General features: G+C 35.5%; 1 protein-coding gene across 3 annotated transcripts; it reads right to left on the reverse strand.

The window, feature by feature from the left end:
• Positions 1 to 1,526: 1,526 nt before the first annotated feature.
• LOC107083890 (neurofascin-like) lies at positions 1,527 to 23,507 on the reverse strand. 3 transcript variants are annotated; one of them, XM_015373426.1, is made up of 27 exons: positions 23,161 to 23,507; positions 18,459 to 18,586; positions 17,723 to 17,828; positions 17,449 to 17,639; positions 17,001 to 17,123; positions 16,047 to 16,265; positions 15,674 to 15,785; positions 15,346 to 15,533; positions 15,128 to 15,259; positions 13,006 to 13,149; positions 11,608 to 11,719; positions 11,362 to 11,525; positions 11,129 to 11,276; positions 10,881 to 11,005; positions 10,678 to 10,779; positions 10,371 to 10,568; positions 8,562 to 8,632; positions 8,265 to 8,487; positions 7,775 to 7,890; positions 5,815 to 6,025; positions 5,552 to 5,674; positions 5,120 to 5,293; positions 4,901 to 5,032; positions 4,640 to 4,709; positions 2,870 to 2,881; positions 2,683 to 2,718; positions 1,527 to 2,570 (listed from the first exon to the last, which is right to left on the reverse strand). In XM_015373426.1, exons 2-27 carry the CDS (start codon positions 18,532 to 18,534, stop codon positions 2,339 to 2,341), a joined length of 3,540 nt encoding a protein of 1,179 aa, XP_015228912.1. In that variant the 5' UTR covers positions 18,535 to 18,586; positions 23,161 to 23,507; the 3' UTR covers positions 1,527 to 2,338. The 3 variants fall into 3 exon arrangements, with proteins under 3 accessions (XP_015228912.1, XP_015228911.1, XP_015228913.1); XM_015373425.1 differs by lacking the exon at positions 23,161 to 23,507 and adding an exon at positions 19,331 to 19,504; XM_015373427.1 differs by lacking the exons at positions 2,870 to 2,881; positions 23,161 to 23,507 and adding an exon at positions 19,331 to 19,504.
• Between the last annotated feature and the right edge of the window lie 411 nt (positions 23,508 to 23,918).

A 23,918-nucleotide genomic window follows, 5' to 3' on the forward strand; every position in this document is an offset into this window, starting at 1 on the left:
AAATAATTTGCAAAGACTATCTCATCAACAAGGTGAACAAATCACAGCAAACAATAGACTCTAATGGCCAAGGGAAGGGCTGGTATGTCATTTATTTTCAAATCTAACTTGGAATGTTTAGGTGGATATTCCTCTTAAAAAGATAGTAGATCCCAAACTAGTTTGCTTGGTGGCAGGCCTCCAACTGAAACATAATAATCCTCGAAAGGTAACAAATTGTTTTTAAAGAAAAAATCAGAATAACAGTAGTTCCAATGACACAGATTATCAAAAATCGGCTCAGACATTCAAACAAGTAGCTTTAGTGTATTTCGTTTGAGACATATGCTGTTGCAGTTTTAAGAGGCTGCTCACGAACATAAACGTAAACGGGTACTGTAAGTGTGACATCCTCTAGTATTTCATTTTATTTTGTTTCAGAAATACAATTTTAGTACTGTTAATATTACTCTAATGTATTTATACAAAAGCTAAGGTGTGTTGCCTAACAATTACAGAGTGACGAAAATAAACAAGTAACTATATTTTGACCACAGGTTATCAGTAGCATTTAACATATAGCAGCTAATAAACCATTTGGTTTGGTGATGGTCGTCACATGCTGTCTCAGAAATGAATTGGAATTCAGCCATACTCTGCCTTTGCAGTTCTTCAGTGCTGGTTTCATTGCTTTGCTCCCCATGTGTTGTTTCTCCCAGGTGTTCTGCTGGTTTTTTGGTTTCTTTTTAGTGTTCTTGGATTTGTGCTTCTGTTGGCATGAACTTACCATTAAATCAGCAAACTCAGCTCTGCATCCTCTTCTCTGCATTTGGGTCCTAAAGCAAACCCCACCAAACCGTGACAGGCAGTAGTAGCAGTGGGATTAGATTTGAGCCAGAAGATCTTAGACCTCTGGGCGGTTGGTAAACTTATAGCAAATCTGTAATGCATTTTGGTGCTATACCATTAAGTGATCTATGGACTAACAGAAGTATATTATAATAATGTTGTTATTCTGTGTTCTCTATCAATGCTCAAGGCTGCTGTTGGATGGTTCACAGAGTAAAACAGGTTAGATATGAGATGTTTAGCACCTGGTTTCTTTAAACAGAAACCATCTTTACTGAAAAGATGTCTTTTACCCCCCAAGTATTAAAGTTGTCAATGAAGTCGCAGGTAAAGCAGCACACATGCTTTAAAAAAAAATGTAATAATCACCAGAGGTTTCAAAAGAGTGGAACAGGTCAGCTGACAAACACCTTGATTTTGCAGTCAACAACTTTATTCGGCAGATGCCGACGCATTTGTGTGGCCACTTTTGGTATAATCTTTTGCTGCTGTAACACCACAATTTCCCCAGTGTGGGACAATAAAGGGTTCTATTCTATTCTATTCTATTCTATTCTATTCTATTCTATTCTATTCTATTCTATTCTATTCTATTCTATTCTAATTGACCCTAAAAATGTGTCTGCTGTTTAAACATTAAGTGTTAAAGACTGAATTAAACCAACCTTTTAGAAATCATTTTTTTTTATTAAGTTGAAGATATTTTTTTGCTTCATACAAAGCTGATGTTAGATGTCAAATCAACACTGTTACATATAAATCACAAAGTCACAGATTAAATAATATTAGGATAGAAGTTCAGGATCCTTTAGTGAATATTCTACAGCATTTCTTCTATAATAAGTGGGGTGTTGTTGGCTTTTTAGTTTTAATAAATAAAAACAAACAAAAAAAGTACTGAACTAAAATTTGAGTGAACATTTGAGGAAAGTATTTTCATTTTCAATTTGAATGCCAGTTGTTAGGAATGAAAGTCGGAGATGAAGCTCTGATTAGATTCTTAAGAAAGAGATTATACAGTTACTCCCCTGACAGTGCAAGTGTAGTGTACGGTACAACAAATATGGAAATGGCAAGAACTCAGAATAAATAAAGTGCTTAATTTTTTAGTTACCAGAATGAAAAACTTTAACTGACCTACCCTTTTTAACTCTAGTTATGGAGGGTAGGTCAGTCCTTGTGAAGACATTAATAGAAAGCTCAGTCTTTCACTATATTTCAGCTTATGTAAAGATATGAACTATATTGTATGTACAAAGTAAAAGGTCTTTTTTTTTCAACAAATAATAAAAATATATCTACAGTAAAGATAGAAGAGCCCAAATTCTTCACGCTTTCACCAACAGATCCGTGAAGGTTGAGTCTTGTAAAGATTTAATAGCAGCTCCAACTTCAGCTGTTCCCTCCTCAGACAGAAACAGATCCTCACTCCCTAAGAAGGAACCAACAGAAGGAAGTCCAAGGGCAAAAAGCTGACACACAGAAGGAATCGGTTCTTGAGGTTAAAGTCTCATGCCAGAGAATAGATGGTTTTCATTGGTGAATGGAGTTCTAGATTTCCACCAAAGTCCAAGTCCCTCACATCTCTCCTTGTTCCGGTGTACTGGCCAATGAATGAACCATCCTCATTAAACTGAATTTCTCCTCCTTCTCCATATTCCACGAGGCTGTCGTCGCTGTCTGATCGCTTCATTATCGCATCCACAGATGGCTGAGCTCTCTGAAGCCCTCTTTCCTCCTCTCTGCCACAGAGAATAGGAAAGAAGAGCATGGGGACAAATATATTATGAGGAGTCTGCCTTATAATTACTAAAATATAGTTAAGGATGAGAATTAATGTATTACTGCTCATACCTCCGAGGATAAAGCAGAGTTGAGACACGTGCTATCCTGAAATAGGAAAAGATTTAATCAACAAAACAGTATAATTATAACAATTAAAAATAAAATGAAAAAAGAAATTTTATTTGTTCATAAAACTATTTATGCTCAAGAGTAATGTCAGTTGTATCAATAAGTTAACATTGAGTCTTTTTCATACCTTTCAAGGGATCTTGAGTGGTTCAGTGGAAAATAAAACAGAAAATTGAGATTTGGGAAAGGAAAGGTTTCAATAAAGAAAGATAAGTAAACAAAAAATAACAAACAAAACTTTTTTAGCAAAGTGTTACAAAAAATAAGATCCAAAATCTGATTTCCACAGTATCTGTGCTCATATGTGCTTAAGTATAATGAACACTGAGGACACCTTGAGAAGTTTTTACTCATTTGTAGCCAAATACAATCCAATGTGTTTAATCACAGCTTGTTTTTTCACAAGGGCACAAAGCAAAACAATCATTATTGTTATGGTAAGATTAGATTAATACTGTTAATTAACTTTTTTTTAATATATATATATATATATGTAATACTCAACACAGAAACAAATTTTTTATCATATATTAACCTTGCATAAAGAAAACAAGTAAGGGCTAGCTATCACCTGCTTACAAACTAATTCAATGTCTTTTTGTGCTCCTCAAGATTGTCTTTCATGTTTATAGCTTTATTAACTTTCTGATTTGTTCCCTACATTTTATTAGGCCATGTGAGTAAAATAATTTCTAATTTCACATCACCAATTAGACATCATAAGAATATCAAATTGAATAAAGAAAAACAAAAACATTTGGGAGTAAAGTTGACAAACTGCAAACTGGCTGTAAACTAAATATTTGGTCATTGTTAGTTGTGTCCCATTTTAAAGCTGGCAACTCAAGCCAATGCTTAGACTCCAATCAGACCTAAACCTCAATGATTTTAGACCTTATTTGGGAATTGAGTTTCATAAACAGTATTTCCATCTATCCGTCCAATTTCTATCATGCTTATCCCTGCTGGGGTCGCAAAGGGTGCTGATGCCTAAGTGGAAGTGCTCAAGACAACAAGGGGGAAATGATTATAGACTCATATGTGACTAGACACTTAAGGCCTTTCCTAATTAATGTCTACTCCCTCCCTCTTTTAATTACACACTGTGCTTGCTTTGGAGCACCCTCGGAGCTGAACAGAGTCCTCTAGATGAAACCAGAGATGCTTTTGAGATGGTGTTCCCTTGTAATACCTGGACAGGAACCTGTCATCCCCATGGTAGAAGTCCAAGCTCTGGCAGCGGCCGTTCCAAGAGGTATCTATTATATTTTAGTTCTTTTAAGTCTTTAAAACACAAAAAAATGTCCTGTGGTTTCGTATCCTGTTTATGTTTTTACTAGGGATCTTGTCCATTGACATTGATTTGTAGTGATATCAACAAGTGATGTCATCAAGATGTGGTCAAGATTGTCTTCTTCTTGTGTTTCTTAGCACTTCTACCATGCAGGGCAAGAGTCTAGCTTTTTTTTTTTTACTTGCATTTGCATTTTTCTATTAACGGCATTTTCCTTTGACTGTGTTTGTGTGTTTGAGGTAATGATTTTGTTTTGTATTTGAAATACTTTATGTATTTACAGCATATTTGTGTTTTTTTAGTACATTGGGACCCATCAGCCACTGTTCTAGTCCTTCAACCGTCTGATTATACCAGAGGGATTTGATTAACTGTTTATTTACTTTTGTATTGCAATGTGCCAACTTGTGCTTCAGCTGTGATATAACAGATTTTTCTAGAATTTCTCACAATTTCACAGTCTTTCGTTTAAAAAAGCAAGTCATAATGCACAGACAAATGGCAAATTAAAAGGAACAATGTTTTTTAGAATATACATAGCACTCGTACAGAGAACATGCTACGATGTGACAGAGCTGTAAACAACTCTGTAATCTACCTTACCTGTAATCAAATGATCCCTCTTGATCTTTATCATCCACTGGCTCCAATGAAATGTCCTTTTTGTCCCGCACTAACAGACAGAAAAAGTCATACATGGTCTGCCAAGGAAGGTAATTCATGTACATATCAACAGGAAGTGCATTGAATTATTTATTGTTCATATCACTCTGATAGGAAGAGTTGCTTGATTTTCTATGCAGCCCCACAAACTATGGAACATTTTATATGTACGAACTTTTCCAAGAATTTTAACCATTGTACCTGGATATTTCCCCCCTCGGCTTCTCTTGATGAAACACACTATTAGGAGGATTAGCACGATGAGAGCCACAGCGCACATAATACCAATGAACCACCCTTGAGTGGAAATGTCCACCTGGTCCTGAGCATATACTACAACACAGAAAGACAGGAAATCAAAGTTCACTTCTTAGCCCCCCAAGGCTCTTATGTCAAATACCCAGGAAATGAGTAGATTACTTTCTGTGGTGTAGTGGGGAGACTCCTCCGTATGCCACTCTCCCAGTCCAATCCTAGTTTGCGCAGCCACAGAGAATCTGTAGCGAGTGTAGCGGTCATATCGTCGAATAGAGAAACTTGTTACATTTGGTGGAAACTCCTCAACTTTCAGCTCCTCTCCTCTGGTTGCATTCACTGTGAAAATAAACCCCCCCCAAACAAAAATGGATGTTTAACAAAACCCAACCAACCTTTGATACTGCAGCTGAAACATTGAACTTTAAAATAACTTGTACGGTTTTGAGTGAATGAAAAAGTGTTTATTATCCCCTTCAAAATATACTTTAGTAGTATTTCAATCTCCGCGTGCAGAATGTTACCAGCTTTTCTGGAAACACTGGCAGTAATTGATTTAATTTCTTTGGGTGTGTTTGGTATGTGTTATAGTGTTACCTGTTTGGTATTTTAGGCTGTAACCAGTGATGACACCATTAGGCTCTTCTGGTAGATCCCAGTCAACATAAATACTGTCCAGGTGTCGTTGTTGGATCCTGAAAGCTCTTGGAGCAGATGGTACTATCAAAAACAAAACAAGGAGATTTAAAGGCATGATGATGTGAAGTGTATAGATAAACAGCAACTTAAAACCTGCAGGTAATTGCAGATGACATGTTTCTTAGAATATTTATGTATTTTTGCATTAGACATTTTTTTACCTCCTTCAGGAGTGGAGAAGTGGATGTTATTACTTGGTGGTCCTTCATACCGACTGTTTGCCACTACAATGTACATCTTGTAGTTGCTGTAGGGAATGAGCCCAGTGAGTACACCCGAGGGTTCTGGATCATCATTTAAAAACGCTTTGGACTTCATGCCTCTATTGACCCTGTGCCACCTGAGCTGGCTGCTGTCTCTCCAGTAGTAGACCTTTAAAATTCAGAAAAAACAGTAATCAGTCTAAGAAAAAAAAAAGAGATCTGAGCTTCTTGCTTATGTAGCTGACATTCTGTGTTTCTGGCCAGACTTCAATATCAAACAGTGAAAACGGTAACAAAAACTGAATAGAGATTCTCACAACACCAAGAACACCAAATAAAACTATCAGTACCGCAACTACAGTATTCAAAGCCAGCTAAAAAGGTAAACGCTGATTTAGTTGACCACAACGGTACATCACTAATTTCTCTAGTTAATATGTTGCCCACACCAAGAAGCAAACATTCATACTTTAAACCATAGGCAACTTGGTTACCTTGCCCTGGATAATATTGATATTGTCAGGAGCATGCTGGTGTCCTCCATATAACTTTTAAATTCAAAGATAACATCCTGTCTTGCAGAGAGAGGCAATTTTACAATTAGCAGTTGCTTTCAGAAAAGTATGCAAGCACATTTTTAGCAGCTAACCACAGTCATTCACCTCAAATCAAAGCGTGAACACCTCAAATCACTGTAACATTGTAAAATCTAAATATAGAGGATTAGTCGGCAAAAGTCATTTGGTTCAATTCTATTTCAGCTAGTTTCTGGATTCTGCTCAAATATGTTTCGACAATATTTCTCAATAATTTACATGAAAACATTAAACTATAAAACAGCTGATTATAGTCAGGTAATGATGAATTGGTTTCTTAATAAGTGTTAGGTAGAATGTTTAACTTTATATGTGGGTTCTGAATAAACCCTGACAAATGATGTCACAGATTTTAATGCATTTTCTCTTTGGTAACCCAATTAGTGAAAAACATTAATAATTAAGAACCAAGGCTTAATTAGTCATTACATGACCATTGACAACTGTTTTTGTGTACCCTTAAAGGAGAATATCTGCTATGTTTGGTTGTAGTTTCCATTAGTCAATTTAACAGTTCCCAAGGCGTTCCCTTGTACCGTAGTTATTCAAATGTTGTATACCTTGTGTAAAGTTAAACCTCTTCATAAGCTATATGTGTGCTGCTGTACGTACAAAACATAATAAATTTCATTTTGCTTGCACCTATAACAATCTGCATCTCCTAAATCTATTTTCAGTGATAAAAAATGATAAGGGCATGTTTCTCCATTCTAGGCATTCAAACAGCAACTGGCAGATGGAAGGAGAAATAACTAGCAGGGGCAAACCTTTGGCAGTGTACAGGTCAGTGGGGCCAATTGTTCATAATGAGATACAGTCTGTCACAGATCCTGGAGTTTTTTTTTATGGATTATAATATATATATTTTTAATTGCACAGCAGCCATAGTATGTTCTTTGGGTTGACGCTTCCAGTCTAAATGGAATTAGAAACTCAAAAAGTTTGACAATGCTTATGGTACCCATATAGGCTTTTTAACTTGGGCTAGTCAGGAACCTCTTCATTTCTATGTTGGAACTCTAACAGGTCAATATATTTTATATTTCCTACTTTGAAATTCTAACTTTAATACACAGATAACATGAAATGTTATATTTTTTTATCCTGAAAATGTCCAAAAATCAGTGTTTTGTTTTTTGTAATTTTTATATATTACCCTTAAAAATGTTTAAGAAAACAGGGTGGAGGAATTCGCTAGTTTTTTTCTTTTTCAAAAATGTTATAAAAAATACACTTATTTCATAGTAAGATAAAGATTATTGGCATATGCATAGCTGCTGTATTAACATATTTAGTTTTTTGGGCAGTCATCATGGACCCACCTTGTATTCTTTCAGTTCTCCCATAATCGATTCACGTGTCACTGGGTCCCAGTGTACTTGAACCTGAGTGCTCTCGATGTCAGAGACTCTCAGGTTCAGGGGTGCTGCTATTGGACCTTAGAAAAACAGAAATTAAAAATACTAACTAATCTTACCTGTTACTAAAAGACATCTCAGAGCAGTTTTCTAGGCATGAAAAAGAAATACGAAAAAAACAACAACATGTGTGTGGTGTATTTTTTTTGTGGGATGGCATGATTGACAGCAATATAACATGTGCTGCCCTGGGCAGTAATTAAAATGTTTAAATTATTCAGCAAATTAGCTTAAAATATCTTCTTAAAGGTCTTGATTAGCAAAGTGGAATAAAAAGTAGGAATATTTTGGGGATTTTGCCAAGGGCTATGTTTTAGTAAATTTAACTGATGTTTAGTGGGTACTTTTTAAAAACTTCTCATAATTAAGTTAAAAAGCAACAGACAGTACTCACGGTCTTCCCCAGAATAACCAATGACCACAGGTGACTCTGGTCCAAGCCCAAAGTCATTAACTGCCTGGACTTTGATCTCATAGGGGGTGAATGTATCTGCGTCATAAATGTAATACTTCAGCCACTTTGTGGTGGCGTTTTTCCACTCCTCCCTGGAATCTCGCCTTCTCCACCACACCAGATATTTCAAGTGTGGTCCATTCCACTCTCTCCATGTAAGAGGCTGGGAACACATGGAGTAATTGGTGAGGATAATAATTCTCTCTGCAGGTTAAAACACTTTAAAAAATTTGTTACCTCCCAGCTAATTTCCATGTTATTTCTCCAGGTACCCACACCTTTCACATTCTTTGGAATGACATCCGGAGCTGCAGGAGAAAACACAATCTGTAACTTTGACATAGAAAGATATGTTAAAGGATGTGGAACATTATACATTTTGTTAACCATTAATTTAATGCCAAATATTGAGGGCTTTGAATTTGCAAACTTAAAAGTAAGATTTTTTTTTTTTTTTGTGGTTTTCTTTGGTATCTTCATGTGGAGAAGAGTGGCTTAACTGGAATGTCTAGTAACTCTGTGGTAACCTAAATTAATCCTTAAGTAGAGCAGACGGTTAAGAGCCTGAGGCATCCATGCGCACCTTCTGTCAGTGGAGACGCATTCTTAAAATATAAGAAGGAGAGTACTAACACTGAAGAGTACAAATATAAAACTATCTTTAATATATTTTACTCAGAATAATAACATTGTTACTTTATTGCTAACTATTCTTTTCCTTGTAGCTACTTTTCCAGTTTTCCATTCTTACATTCCTGTACTGTGTCTAAGTTAAACTTGTATACAAGGTTCATCAGACCAAGTGATCAAAATATCACTCAATTTATATAGTAACTTTATAAAATTATTATATTGACAGTACCAAACCAAATTAGCAGGAATGATTTGTATAACAATGCTCAACTGTGCATCTATCACTTTCACGGAGTGCTTTATTTGGTTCTGATATCACAAGGAAAGTAATGCAGACTAATTGAAAAAAAATGTCCTTAAAATAAGATGCTGACAATTGATCTATGCAAAACTTTTTAATTGATTGAGAAATTTAACTGAAGGCTGTAGAAACAAAACTCCCGTCAAACCTTGTGTAGAAGAAGCAACATGTTATGATAACTTGAAACTTTTTAATTACATTAGAACATTTTTTTTTCTTACATAACATTTAACAGGGGTAGGTCATACAGAGCTGCATGTCTGTGCATTCTTTATTATTTCCTAATTTCCTTGGGTACCACAGAGGGACTCTATACCGTTTATGTCTAAGAAAAAAAATAGCCATGGAAGGATATTGATTTTCTGTGTGGTAACATTATATTTTATTTGACTATTATGTATCTGAAAATGATAAAATGAGGAATTTTCTTGCATTCTTAATTTAATTGTAATAATAATATCTGTCATTACTTATAAACATTCTGAAGAAATAAATTCTGGCAAGATTGCATTTCAAACCCTTTACTTAACTTTTCAATGGTAATACTTTACTAATCTACATATATATCCATTTTTTATGTCGTGAGAGTTTTGAGGTGTTTTTTTTTTTTTCCGGAAAAACCATTGTCTTATCTGACCAAAATATTATGATCTCATTTAATTCCCAGGTAAGATTAAGTATTCTTTTCATTTTACATTAATCATTATAGGCCAGAGACAGCCTTTTCTAGAAGGCCTCTTGTACTACAGGTTGGGATGTGGATAATGGTTAGTAGTTGCTGATTTTAACAGTAGAGTGTCTGGTGCACTAATACTTACATCTCTACCATAAGAAAAGAAGCATGCATTGCTCACTAAATGTCTACACAAACAAAGGTCCTAAAAAGAAAATGTTCTTCAGTTCAAAAATATTAGAAACTATGCTGCAAATATTTCAGTTAAAATTTATTGTTTTAGAAAATGATTTAGGTGTAACATAATTTAACACTGTTTTACTCATGAACCATATGAATCAATGCATTTAGAATTAATTATTTTTCCTTAAAGCACTAAAAATTGGTAAAACAAATGTTTGCAAATTTAGAGGGAAAGAACTACAAGTGTGAAACTCACGTGCACCGCTTGTCTGGAAGCGCTTAGATGGAAGACTTGGACGACTGGACCCAATTTCATTCATAGCAATGACTCTAAACTCGTAGTAGGTGAAAGGTGAGAGATGCAGAATGACAGAGTTAAGGTTTCCTGGGTATGTTGATAGGTTTTTCCATTTTCCTGGTATCCAGTCATCATCATCATACTGCACTAAATACTCTGCCAGAAAACAGAAAATAATGCATAAGAAGGTCATGAAGAACACACACAATAAAAGAAAAAAAATCCCCAATGTAAATTATGAGTATATTTAAATTAGAAGCCTTACCAGTAATGGGGCTGTGGTTGCTGTCTCCAGGAACCCAAGTGAGTCGTACAGTACGTTCATATGGATCTGACAGCACCAAGTTAGTGGGAGGATTTGGACGGTCTAAAAATAAACAGTCAGAGAAAAAACTAAACTATTGAAAAATTCAAAGACTAAAGCCAAAGTAAACTTCTAGAATATTGTTTTCTTCCTCTGGGTCCTACCCATCACCATTAGGTGCGCTGATGCAGACTTCTGTTCGAGCTCATTTCTAACAACACATGTGTAATTTCCTTCATCCCCTCTATTTACATTAGTAATGACCAAATTTGATTCATCCAAAGTGACCCTGATCAAACAAGATAAAAAAAAAAATCAGATAGTACAATAGAGCAGAAAAAAATACTAAAATGCTAGTTATAAAATACTAAAAAAACAAAAAGATAACAAATTGATTTAATTTGAAGATTACCTCCAATTAAGTTGGGCTTGCTTTTTGTTTTTCATCCATGTTGTGGTGATTGGAGTTGTGATATCTGCTTGTACGCCACATTCGAGGCGCACATCACTTCCGCGCATGACTTTCATACTCTGTGGTCTGGTGACGATTATTATGGGCTCTGAGATAAAAATAGTAAAACTGTTATCATGACACCTTTAAACTTCTTACCAACCTCAAGATTTCCCTTGTGTTTCTATATTTACCTTTGACCTCAACTCTGACTTGAATTTCATCTCTCCCTGCAATGTTGCTGATCACACACAGGTAGGTTCCCTGGTCTTCTATCTGAATGCGTTTGATCTCCAAAGTCCCATTACTGTGAGTCTTAAAACGATTTCCCTCAAGGTTTCCTTGTCCATATTTTGACCTGTGTTAGATAACCCTTAAACAAACTGATGCTGGAAGGTTCTTCCTTTGCATAAATTAAATTTCAACTAATGGAACCTTACCATCGTAGTTCAGGCACAGGAGAACCAAAGAAGCGGCAGTCTAAAAAGGCTCGATTACCCGCGATAGTCTTTATGAGCTCATTTCTTGGTCCGATAATACGAGGAGTTGCATCTAAAGGGAAACAAATACAAGAACACCGTGATTAATTTTGTGTATAGATGTCATGTTTTACCTGTTATTTATTTCTTAACAAGTTGTTCTTGGAATTTTTGAAGCAGATTGACATAAATATGTTTTTTAAATCTCTTCTAATAGGCTGCAAATTCTGCATATTGTTGAAGTGTGTATTTACATAAATTTTCCCATAAAAAAAGGACTCAGTGGTCTTTAAAATAGACTACTTTGTATCATATATTTAATTTTGTTGCAAAATATCCAGTAGATTTTAGCACTATTGACAGATTTGTATAAAACTGGATCAGCGGTAAAAATTTCATACTGGACTTAAAAGGTTGCTAACCCCTGATCAACATAAAAAAAGACTACATTGTGTTACAGTTAGCTTCTCTTAAACATCAAATGAAGGGGCATCTTACATTGGCTAAGGAGACCAAACTATGCAATTGACAATTACATTACATTCTTTTAACAGCTTTTTCATTTGTGTTTTTGTTTATTATATCTGTTGATATAATTTTATAAGAATGAAGAGTGAATTTTGTCTTTTAAGTTGGTAAATTTTTGTTAACACTATTTTAACTTTACCAACTACTGATCTACGACTCCTGGAAAAATCCAGTAATTATAAAACATCTTCTAGCTGGGAACCAGTGGATTCATCCCAGGTGAGTCACAAACCAATCAGCAAAGGTACAGCTGTTTCCCTCTAATGTACAATTATATCTCCAATACAGGAAGATGGTGAAAATATAAAAATCGCCTTCATTTTAATAAGAATTCCATTGTGGTTGAAAATAAAACTATGTCTGAATAAAAAAAAAAATATAATGATAATTTTGGCTGAATTTGAAGAAGCCAAAAGTTGCTAATTTAAAGCATACTTTTTGGGTTCAATGGCTAGTTGACCTGAAATATCAACTTAAACAGTTTCCAAAGATGTGGAGTGTTTTAAGGTATAGCCATAAAAAAATAAAAATAATAATTTAATTACCTCTCCTGAATAGTAAAACCTCTGAAAAAATTCTATATGTTTTGTTCATGTTATGACTGTAGGTAACATGGTTGAGTGATGAGTGAATGAATGATTTTGCCTTTTGGATTGTTGACCTGACCTGTCCAGGGTGTACCCCGCCTCTCGCCCATTGACAGCTGGAGATAGGCACCAGCACCCCTTGCGACCCCACTTGGGATTAAGCGTGTTAGAAGATGGATGGATGGATGGATGGATTGTTGACCTTTGTAATAATCTTCCACAACTTATATTTAAAAAAACTTACGCAGCACATTGACGAATGCATTAGCCAGCAGGTACCCATATTCGTTGGATGCGTTGCACTGATAGACAGCCGTGTTCTCGGTGGTCACAGTGCGAAAGGTTATTGTTTCTCCAGAAACCTGCCTGTTTGGCTGAGGTGTAGAAGCTAAAAGAGAAATTACATGCCATTGTAATATCCACACACAGACACACACAAAAATTTTTGCACCCCTACTAAATGTGTATTAAAAGCCTTGAAATATGTATTTCTTAAATGAACATGGTCATCTTAAATTTAAAGAAAAAAAAAAACCACAACAACATCCACAAATTGTTGGGTTTTTTTCTTTAATCAAATTTCCTCTTTTTGTTTTCTCTTACCAAAAAAATGTTATGTATAATTTAGTTCTATGAACTGAATTGTTTCAGGCTTAAGAAGTTACATTAAGGCTAGTCAACAATTTCAAATTTTCATCCTGCGTAGTCTGCAATGTACATTTTAAGAGTAAAGAAACAATTTTTAGTTTTCAACCAATCATTTGGACCTTCGCTGACTTTTGTTTTTTAAACTAAAGCTAAGGCCAGGAGGTGCGCTGGAGGGGTTGCGTGTTCGGCTCTTCACAACCACTATTGAGCATTTTTCCTTTGGATAAACGTTACATGCACAAGTGCACTCATACAAACAACTAAAGGTGCTTGGTTCCAGGTACTTAGAGATTCACTTCCATACAGAAAGCCCATATTCTTATCTTGAGCTACCACAGTATACATGTCAGATAAAATAATACTACTTATACTTTAACGATAGTACCTCGGTGTTACTTTATTGTATCTCTTATACTATATCCATTGGTTTTGCTGTTCTTTTCACATTTCTTTGCAGGTGATGAAGCAAACTGAAGATGTTTTATCTTTATCTCCCTTTTATCTCCTCGTTCTTTAATCTTTACTCCTTTCTTTTCTGTTTTCCCTTTCCTGTTCTACTTACATAGCAGTGTCCATATAATCTGTAATACTCCCTACATGTTTTATAATAAAGCTATTTATATGCATAAATCAAGTGGATCACAATGGCGACAGCCGTACTGCTCCACTTGTGAAAGTAAAATCTGTTGGGCACATAATTGCCACTGTTAAAAAACAAAAAAAACAAAGCAAAGGCCTCGGAGCTAATTTTTAAACAGGTTGAGCAAGACATAGCAAAAGCATGACTACTTTGAAGGGAGTAACCTAAATGAAAAGGCAGGGAATTTTTAAAATAAGACGGAGCACAAAATGTAAAATTAGATCTAAAAAAAAAAAAGAAAAAAGAGAAAAAAAAGACTAAAAACAACAACAAAGAAAAAATCACTTACGATTTGGGGTTATCTTACTAATTTAAGAAAAAGACTATAAAAAATAAAATAGAAAAATAATATAAAAGGGGACTAACTTTTTTAATGATCACTCAACAACTTCAGGTTAATTTATGTTAAAAAATTAAACCTAACACTTTACAAAAGTGAAAAACAAGCCCATGATGTACCCCACAGCACTGGACCATGAAGAGTCAAAGATGCAGACGAAGTCCTTGGTGATGAGTCTTCAGCGTAAATGTTAAGGTGTCAGAGAAAGTTATTAGCCGGCCTTATTTAATAGTGGAAGATGTCTTGAAGTTCTAACAGAAATGAAGTTGCACATCCTGATGGACAATAAACTAACTGAATATAAACTAATGTAATAGGCCGAGCTTTTCCAATATCAATCATACTCATCCTGAAAGGAGTGTAAGAGCTTTAAGAGATCCCCTGGCACAAAAATGTCTTTTAGAAAACTACAATCATCTCACCTCCCTGAAGAGAAACCCTAAAAGACTGAACATTTTCAAACTGCCAAGTCTCAGAGCTCCTCGCTGATAAAAAAAAATAAGTGTATCTAATCTAATAACTATAACTAATCTTAAATAATAATAATTAATCTTATAACTAATCTGAGATTAGTCATAAGGAATCACTTACAATCAGGTTTTCTCCAACATAATACTTGTCTGAGATAATGCTGTTACTGCATTAATACATTAATTTAACCCAAAGCTTTTTGAGACATCTCTAGCAGGATGCCAACAACTGTGGATGATGGTGCACACGTCCTAAGCAAAGACCTACTCTCAATTGGTTCCCCATTAATGAACCAGCTTATCGTCGGTCGAGGAGCCCCGTCAGAGCGACACACCAGCTGTCCGTTTTCCTCAGGAGCCAAAATCAAATCTGTGGGCTTTTCCAACCAGAAAGGAGCCGCTGTTCAACAAAGAGTTAATTAGCTGTTACATAAATGTACTACAGCTCAATACTATACTACTCCTGTATAGTTTTGAATGTCTCACCTTTGACCCTGACAGTTATTGTGTGCTCAATATACCCAATATTGTTGGTAGCTGCACATATGTATTCTCCAGCATCTTCAAAAGACGCCTTTTGAATTTGAATCATTTTGTTGAAGTTTTTCAGTTTTATGCGTGATGTCACAGGGAGATCCTCTCCATTCTTAGTCCAGGTTATGTGAGGAGTAGGCCTTAATGATAAAAGTTGAAAAAAAGTTTGTTAACTTTAACAAAATAGGACACTTTATAGGCTTTTGTGTTGCTTAAATGAAAAAAAAAAAGTTTAAGAAGCACTATATCAAAGGTCTAGAGTTTGTGAACTCGTGCTTACACCCCTGCGGCTATGCACTCGAGAAGCAGCTCTTCTCCTTGTAGAACAAGAATGGAGCTGGATGAACCTCTGGGAGACAGCCAAGTGGGAGCAGCCTCAGCTACTGTGCGAGCTGCATTGAAAACCATTCAGAGGACGTCAGCAGACACATGTCAGTCATTCAAAAACCTGATCTTTCCATTAAGCAAAAATCATTATGCCAGTTTTCTGTAAAAATGATGTAGATATTTCTTGAATATAGATTATCATCAAATTAGCCTAAGTGCTAATATTTTTGCTTAAGAAGGCCAGTAATTTGAAAGCAAAAGTCACATTAATGCACTAGTTTGCTAAGACTTCAAAGTCAGTTCGAAATGAAAATGAAGGGACTCACTTGTAAGCACCTTAACAACCACAGGCATCTTCTGCTGAATCATATTCTTATAAGGAAATCGAGCATTACAGCAGTAATCAGCAGTGGAGTCATTAACCAGCACATTAGAGAAATAAAGATCTCCGTTGACCCCCATGGAAACTCTGCGGTCCTGCTCCACAGCCTGCATGGTGGGAAAAGCTGTCTGAATGGGCCAGGTGAAAGGCCTTGCATACGAACCTTAACAAAATAAGCATTTCCAATTAATTACAATCAGGTACTTTTTAGATGTACAGTAAAACAATTACCACATTTACTGGAACTGAGGCCTGGAGAAGACGTGTAAAATGTCATACTTTAGTCAGCTTTATCTCATGTTGAAAACAAAATATTTAAAGCGTGAAAGAGTCTGCATATTTGCCAAGAACATTCTTAATTATTGAGTCATTCATTTTATGTTTTATAGGTCAATTCTTTTTTTAATATATTCTCAGCAACAAAACAGGATAGTTTCTGTATAATATGCTAATCATATTTAGCTTGTAAGCTAAGGAAAGTGCCAAAATCTGCTTCTGAATAAGACTCATTATTTCTACCATGAAATTAAAAGGAAAGCACCTATTAAAGTAAACAGGTTTTGGTGTACAATACAAGTTTAAATTGAGGTTGGAATGTCCTGTTCCATTTTAAGACGCTTTAATTTGCCTGCATCCATTTTCACATCCATTATAGCAGCAAAAATCCTGTTGGACCACATTTGTACCATTCTTCAACTGTTATCCGTTGTTGACGAAAATCGTTCTAAAGATCACGAATGGCCCTTGGGCCATACTTTGAAAATCCCTGCTCCGAATGCAGACTCATAGCTCGTGCCTTTTAATTTATTTTCCTCAGGCATTTTCTAAGGGTGTGTTTTACATTGTATGTTACTGTATATTTAATCCAAATGTTTGTTTTGCTTCATTGGACACTTACAGCTAGACATCCAGTAAGTTTCAGGTTTAGGTGGGCCTGGTGGAGGGTCACAAGGCAGGACCAGAGGAAGGCCTGCGCTGATTACAACAGGCTCTAGTATCTCCCGTGGCCATACAGGAGGTCCTGGACAATCACAAAGAAGCATTAGCAAACATTTAAATGACCTGTTCAAAATAAAGTGACTTCTGTGCCCCTTTGCTTCCTTTTTTAATTTAAAAAAGAGAATAATTTCTTTTGACTTGAGACTACTAGAATCCTTTTGTGTTGGCTTTGGTATTGTAACAACAACTACATATATATATATATATATATATATATATATATATATGGATTCCAAAGATATTTAAATAAAGTTATGTCCCAGGTGAACAGCATCAGAGTTCCTGTAGGTCCCTTAACTTTTCCTTAACTGTAGAACACAGTTCCATATTTCCATTTAAAGACTTACTGTATAACTGTAGTCTTATCTTGTGGGTGTACGCAGATCCATATTGATTGGAAGCAATGCACTGATACTCTGCAATATACTGTTCAGGATTGTTTCGGGCATAGATGTCAAGTGTCCCAGAGCGCCCGCGCATTGACACCTGGGGGTCACGGGCCACATTAAAATACTTCCCATTACGCCGCCACGAGAAACTTCAAGTTAAAGGAAAAGACAGGAGAAAATTAATAGAGTGGAGGGCTGATTAGGTTATTTGCTCTGTAGCTGCAAATCTCACATAGGATGAGGGTTGCCTTTGGCTTCACACTCTATGACCATTGTGTCTTTGGGATCCACAATGTGCTCCTGCAATGACTGCTTTATGATGGTTGGAGGTTGCCTGACTGAAAGGATGAGAGATAAAATTAGCTTGGAATTTCTACAAAAAACAACACACACAAAAAATTCATACCCTTTAAACTATGTTCTTATTTTGTGAATTAATAGCCACAAACCAATAAAAGTAGTACTTCTACATTGCTGAAGGTAAATCCCCCCTGCCCCATCACTGTAAAGTTACATAAATAGTAAATAAAGGGCACTGTTGTACTAATATAAGCACATATAAAATTATTCTAAGTCAGAGCTATGATAAAAAAAAATTAACCCATATCCACTTGCATAACTGGTTCAGTCAATGTCCAGGCTTGTATAAAAAGCCTCACTTCTAGACTTGCATGCAACATCTGTGACCTGAAAGACCTGAAAATCTATTTTAATAAATGAGCAGGAAAAAAAAAATATTGCTGTCCACAGCTGTTACAGACATAGCCCAAAATACCTGTAGCTGTGATCACAGGGAAAAAGGTTCTATCGAGTATTGACTTTACTCCTCAACAAAATGCAATACTTTGTATTTGTCTGTCTCATGAAATATTAATACGATACATTTAGATTTGTGATTATAGTGAAAGGCTCAGGCTGAAATTAAAAACACATAAGAAGAAAAGGGAGATCTGAGTTTACTGACTCACTTTCAAGAGGAACATCCAAAGTCCAAACACTCTGCCACAGTAATAACAGCAGCCCTGGTCCAGCCAGTGTCTTCATTCTTACAGTTCATTTAGTCCAGTATGGGTTTGATTCCTCCAGTTCAAATGTTCTGAAATTATTACAGAATAAAACAAGCAAAAAAACATAAAATGCAATTTTATAATTTCTATTAAGAAAACTTAATAAAGGTTTTACAAATAAATAGTCCAATAATAAACAATCAAGCTTTTAATAAACTTCCCACAGAGAATATGTTTGAAAGATGTACAAAGCTGTACTATGAAAATAAAGAGACGCATTAAAAATGGCCTTTATTAACAATTTCATTGCAGATTTTAGCGTTTTGCTTTCGCTGATAATGAATTACTTTTAACTTGTAATTCATGGAATGTTTCTCGGATAGAAAAGAGCTCATTCTTTGATAGCTTTAAAAATTTTGATTTTAGTTCATTGCACCAGTAACAGTTACAGAGATGGTAAAAAATTTAAATGCAACGTTTACCCTAAACTTTTATGAAAGTGGATTAACCAAGAAATAACTAAAAACATTTTTTTTTTTTAACATTATAATGTCAGGTATATAACTACCACCATAGATATTTCATATTGGTTGTGAAAGTCATGGTGGATGTAAGGTACTGTCTAAACAAAGTGCATTTCTCGTTTTTATAAAAAAGGAAACACTGATTTAAATGCATAACCTCTACATGACTCTTTAAAATGAACTTTGGCACAGAACAATTCATGAGAAGATTAATCTTTCAGATAAAAGGATCCAATTAGATACATTTTTTAATGAATATGCAAATAATCCTGTATTAGCTAAATTGGTTGAGAAGTTACGTAAACCTACCTTTCGCCCGTAAACACCTCTCTCTCCACACGTCACTGTTCTCATCCAAGCATAAATAATTCAATGAATTTTCCTCACAAAATGACTCTTCTTTATGCACTACAGTATACGTAGCAATTAATGCCCAAGTCCTTCAAATATCTGGTCGAGAACCCTGGAACCAGTAGATACACATCAGTAATTGAGTTTCTGTCCGTCATTGCCACTTGCGCTCTGCCCACCCATCTCATGAATAATGAAAGAGCTCAATTCAACTCCTACATCTCACCCACTCTATCGTCAGGCTCTCGAAAGTTCCCAGCATCTTCATTAAATACAGAAACAGATTTATATAAACTTTCTTAAAGTGAAAATGAAAACTGTCTTCCTCAGCAGCTGTTAAAATATTGTCGTTTTTTTTCTTCCATTTTCTGCTTTTCTAGAAGTAACAGTTTCAAATACAACCTTTAGTTCAATGAAATCACAAACATATCTCAGCCCTGCACTGTTTGTTGTCTCGATGGTCCCGAAAACGTCAGAACGTGGGCTGAAGAAATGCGCTGCAGATTATGAATGAATAGTTTGTTTCTCTCACATGGATTTTTACATCACTAGAGTCACATGACATCCTGGACATAAACCCCACAAGAATGATTATCAGAATTTATACAATTTACCTAAAGGAATGCAGGGCAATCCAAGAGAAAACGCTGCAATATAAACATTGCAACTTTAAATCTATATCATTAAAGCTTAACTTGTAATAAACATTTTTTTTTTTTCGACCAAGAAATGATTTAGCTATTGAATAGTGTCCAGATACTCCAACCTTTGGAGATAAATAAGCAATGCTTTTCACAGTCTTGGTATTCTTGCTCTGTATCAGTTACCTCCAGAATTTGTTTTTAAATTTTATTTCATATTATATATATTTAGCACTTTGAGATTTGAAGTCAAATGTAAAGTGCGTTACAAATAAAATTCATTATTATTATTATTATTATTATTATCATATATTTTTCTAATGGTAAAGACAATTTATTCCCAGAAAGGTGGCAGACTGTCATCTCTCAGCAATTCCATGAGATGAATGGATTCTTGTGTGCTACTGCTTGGTTGGAAAGAAAGCCAGACGCCAAATGGCTTTTTCTGGAACCAGTTTGACTCCACCTGAGCTGTGTGGGCCTGCAGAAATAACTAGTGTTGTTCATAAAGAACACCAGGGGCTGAACTGTCCTTTCCATCTCCTACATCTAAACATCTGAAACATTTCATCAGGTGTTTCACATTGAACAGGAAAGAAGATATAGCTACAATGAGTTCCTTGACTCTCAGAATGAGCTTTTCTGGACTATGGCATGTCTGTAAGTGAGCAGGGATTGGTGCCATGCACCAGATTGCACAGTGAAGAGGCACAGGGGCATGTAGGACCAGCTCAGTGACGACAAAAGGGTCTCTATGCCTGTGGGTCTCCTCGGGCACTCGTGCAGAGCAGATGGCATTTGAGAGGGGGTGTTAAACCAAACAGGCTTTCTGTTCAGACTCAGCGCTGCTATCACTGACACTTTGACGTCACACGATTGCATGAAGAAAAAGGAGAAAAAAAAACCCTACTGCAAAAAAATGCTGCAATATGACATCATTACAGCAGTGCATCAGGAACATGATTGTCTCAGAATCAGCAGTGCCTTCCAGGACAGATTGGCTTGTAGCAGGGTAATTGCAACAGCTAGATTTTTTTTTAACTAGTTTATGACTCAATCCTTAAGCCTATGTAAAAGCTATATAAAAACAAAGGCCATAGATGCCAAAGTTTGAATAAATTAGTCTCTGTAGTATTTAGTATATCATCTAATATTCTGATTAAGTACTTTTTGCCCAGTTTAAATTTACAAAATTTTCTTGGCTTATAAAGGCTTTCTTATGCATTTGCACCATCTTTAACGTGTATGTTACTATAGGACCACTCTAGGAAGCACCATCCATACTATTATCACAATTGCACATCCTTATCCAGAACTACATCTGGATCGCCACTGAAGCTTTGGGAACAGTACCAAGTGGCCTAATTATCTTCTTATCCCCAATATTAATGGTTAATCAAACTACCATGAACCAAAAGTCATAACAACTTTGCTGACAGAAAGGATGCCTTTGCATACTTTCTGTTGAATCACTTGTCACTTGACTGTAGCTTTGCAAATGCTTATAGCAATCCAGTGAAATATGTTTGCACCATTTTTATCTGAATTTTTGTTATCTCGTCCTCTATGTTTTAAACTCTTTACATAGGTGCATTCCATTCAAATATAAAACTAAACAGTACATGGTCGGGAGAGAACATTACAAATTCGACTTCTAGGAAAGACTGGTTTGTGGCAGGGAAACTGTAACAGTTTGAAAGTTTGAAACCAGTTTATGACCCAATCAAATCCAAAACAGCTTTATTTATAAAGCACTTTAAAAAAACCACATGAATATAAAACATTAAACAAAAATCAGCAAAACAGTCATTTACATAAAAACAGATAAAACTCTCTTAAAATATGCAGTAATATGAAACTCATTCTTAGCAAACTGATTAAAGTGAAAGGGAATAAAAGCTTTAATAAGGATTTAAAAAACATATGATGAAGAGACCATGGAGAGGCAATTTGTTCAACAGTTTAGGAAATTCTACTTTAAACTCTTGATCCTTTTGAGCTTAAGTCTTGTTTTCGTTATATCCCAGAGGAGTATTTAGCTGCTGGGTAGGTTTGTAAGGAAGTAGTAAAAAGGTTCAAAGATGTTAAGGCAAATAGAAATTTTAGAATGTAAAATGGACAGACAAGCATCCTGATGATAAAGCAGGGCAAATGTGACAGTGTTTTGGATGGTCTAACAGTTGTCCAGTAGAATTTTGGATCCTTTGGTGCAGGTAAGTAGAGGAACTACTTACCAGTACATTACAGTAATCCATCTGGTGGACAAAGACGTGAATCACTGTCTCAAAGCCAATTTCAAATGTCAGTTAAACCGAAGGAGTCCCATTTGACTCTGGAATACATTGGTATGAATACCACCTATTGAATCCCAGCTACCCATGGTAGATATTTAGCTAAAGATCTTTTGATTTGCTTGGTGGGTGTGACCAGGCATAACTGCTTATTGTGGCCAAGAATTTCCACCTTACTTTGGTCTCATTTTGATGATAGAATGTACTTCAGGAAGCCTTATGGTCGGTTCAGATGTGGTTTTACCAATGTAAGTCTATTTCTTTGGCACAGTGCAATTTGAATTAATAGTAATAGCTCTTAGTCTATACTGGCTCAGTCTTGTTCTAATTAGGATGTTATTTAAAAAAATAAAATAAAATAAACAGACAAAAAAGAGATGGGTTACAACAACATTTTAATTTCCCTTTGGGATTAATAAAGTACTTTAAATGGAAATTAATTAAGTTTAGTCCTAAACATGACAGAAAGGGTAGTTCCTAAGTCTTATTTATATTGTATGTTTTAATGATGAGGGTAATAAAGAGTGATGTTAACTCCTGAGAAAAAAACTATACGTATGTTCACTTTTTAAATATACATTACCACAGGGGAAGAGTGGGCTTTGAAAAAAGAACCTATGACCTAGGCGGATTTATGGACAATGATAGTAGCTTTTCTAAAGGCATTTCAGTCTCATTGCTGCATCTGCTCTACTTGGCATTTTGTAAAAAAAAAAATAAAAAAACAATTAGTATGTATGTTGAGGTTGTAACATGTAAAAAGTTTCTAATTTCCACTTATGAATCATGAACAAAAAACAGTTTTCAAGGATCTTCCAGGGAGAAATTGTGGTAATTCTACATTAGAAGGTCCTACCTTTTATCAGTTTGTCTCTGTGTACACTTAATGCACTGAGGTCCAATCTCTTCCTCTTCTTATCTTCAGACTGTTTTTTTTTTTACCGTTTCTCCAAGCTGATGTTCATCTGTTTTCACTCCATCTTCTCAAAGCAGATGACAAAACAGAAGCCACTGCACACTGTTGGGAGGACTTCTTCTCTCCTGTGACACAGGCCAGGTAAACAGCCTGAGAGACTATGATAATAAATCCATTGTGAAATCCATTCTCAATATGAAACCATTTTCACTTCATCAGAAACATAAAGCTAAATAGAACTTCCAATGTGTGTTAAAGTTAATCAAATGTGGTTCCCTTATGTTTACTGTTTCTGTCTTGAGTCCTACTGGACTGTGTTGGACTTTGTAGCTTCCCTCTGGCTGTCACGAGCTCACACTCTCTCATACAAAGACTTCTGTTTAAAACAAAGTCAGATTGTTGTGGAAAGGGAAAGCACGGCTTCCAGACACACATGGGTGCATTTAACCCCTCATGTTAAGGTAAAAATTGAAGCTCTTGTTGTATTGCAGGCATCTTGAAAAATCTAATGAAGAACTGAAAGTAACCCATAATCCCAAATCCAAGCAATTGTTAATTGCATGTAATTTAATAACTAACCATAGAATAAAGTTAATAGTTAAAGAAAATGGATGGATGGATGGATGGATGGATGGATGGATGGATGGATGGATGGATGGATGGATGGATGGATGGATGGATGGATGGATGGATGGATG

This window comes from Cyprinodon variegatus, unplaced genomic scaffold (genome assembly GCF_000732505.1).
Source record: "Cyprinodon variegatus isolate N-32 unplaced genomic scaffold, C_variegatus-1.0 Scaffold87, whole genome shotgun sequence".
In the NCBI taxonomy this organism is placed as follows: Eukaryota; Metazoa; Chordata; class Actinopteri; order Cyprinodontiformes; family Cyprinodontidae; genus Cyprinodon; species Cyprinodon variegatus.

Bases quoted from the DNA above. Each gene is read 5' to 3' on its own strand.
- LOC107083890 (XM_015373426.1), bottom strand. From the start codon at position 18,534: ATGAAGACACTGGCTGGACCAGGGCTGCTGTTATTACTGTGGCAGAGT. The intron at 15,534-15,673 runs GTAAGCACGAGT...TTTATCATTAAG, and splicing joins GAGTGCATAGCCGCAGGGGT to GCCTACTCCTCACATAACCT. The intron at 13,150-15,127 runs GTAGGTCTTTGC...TTTCTCTTTTAG, and splicing joins TAATGGGGAACCAATTGAGA to CTTCTACACCTCAGCCAAAC.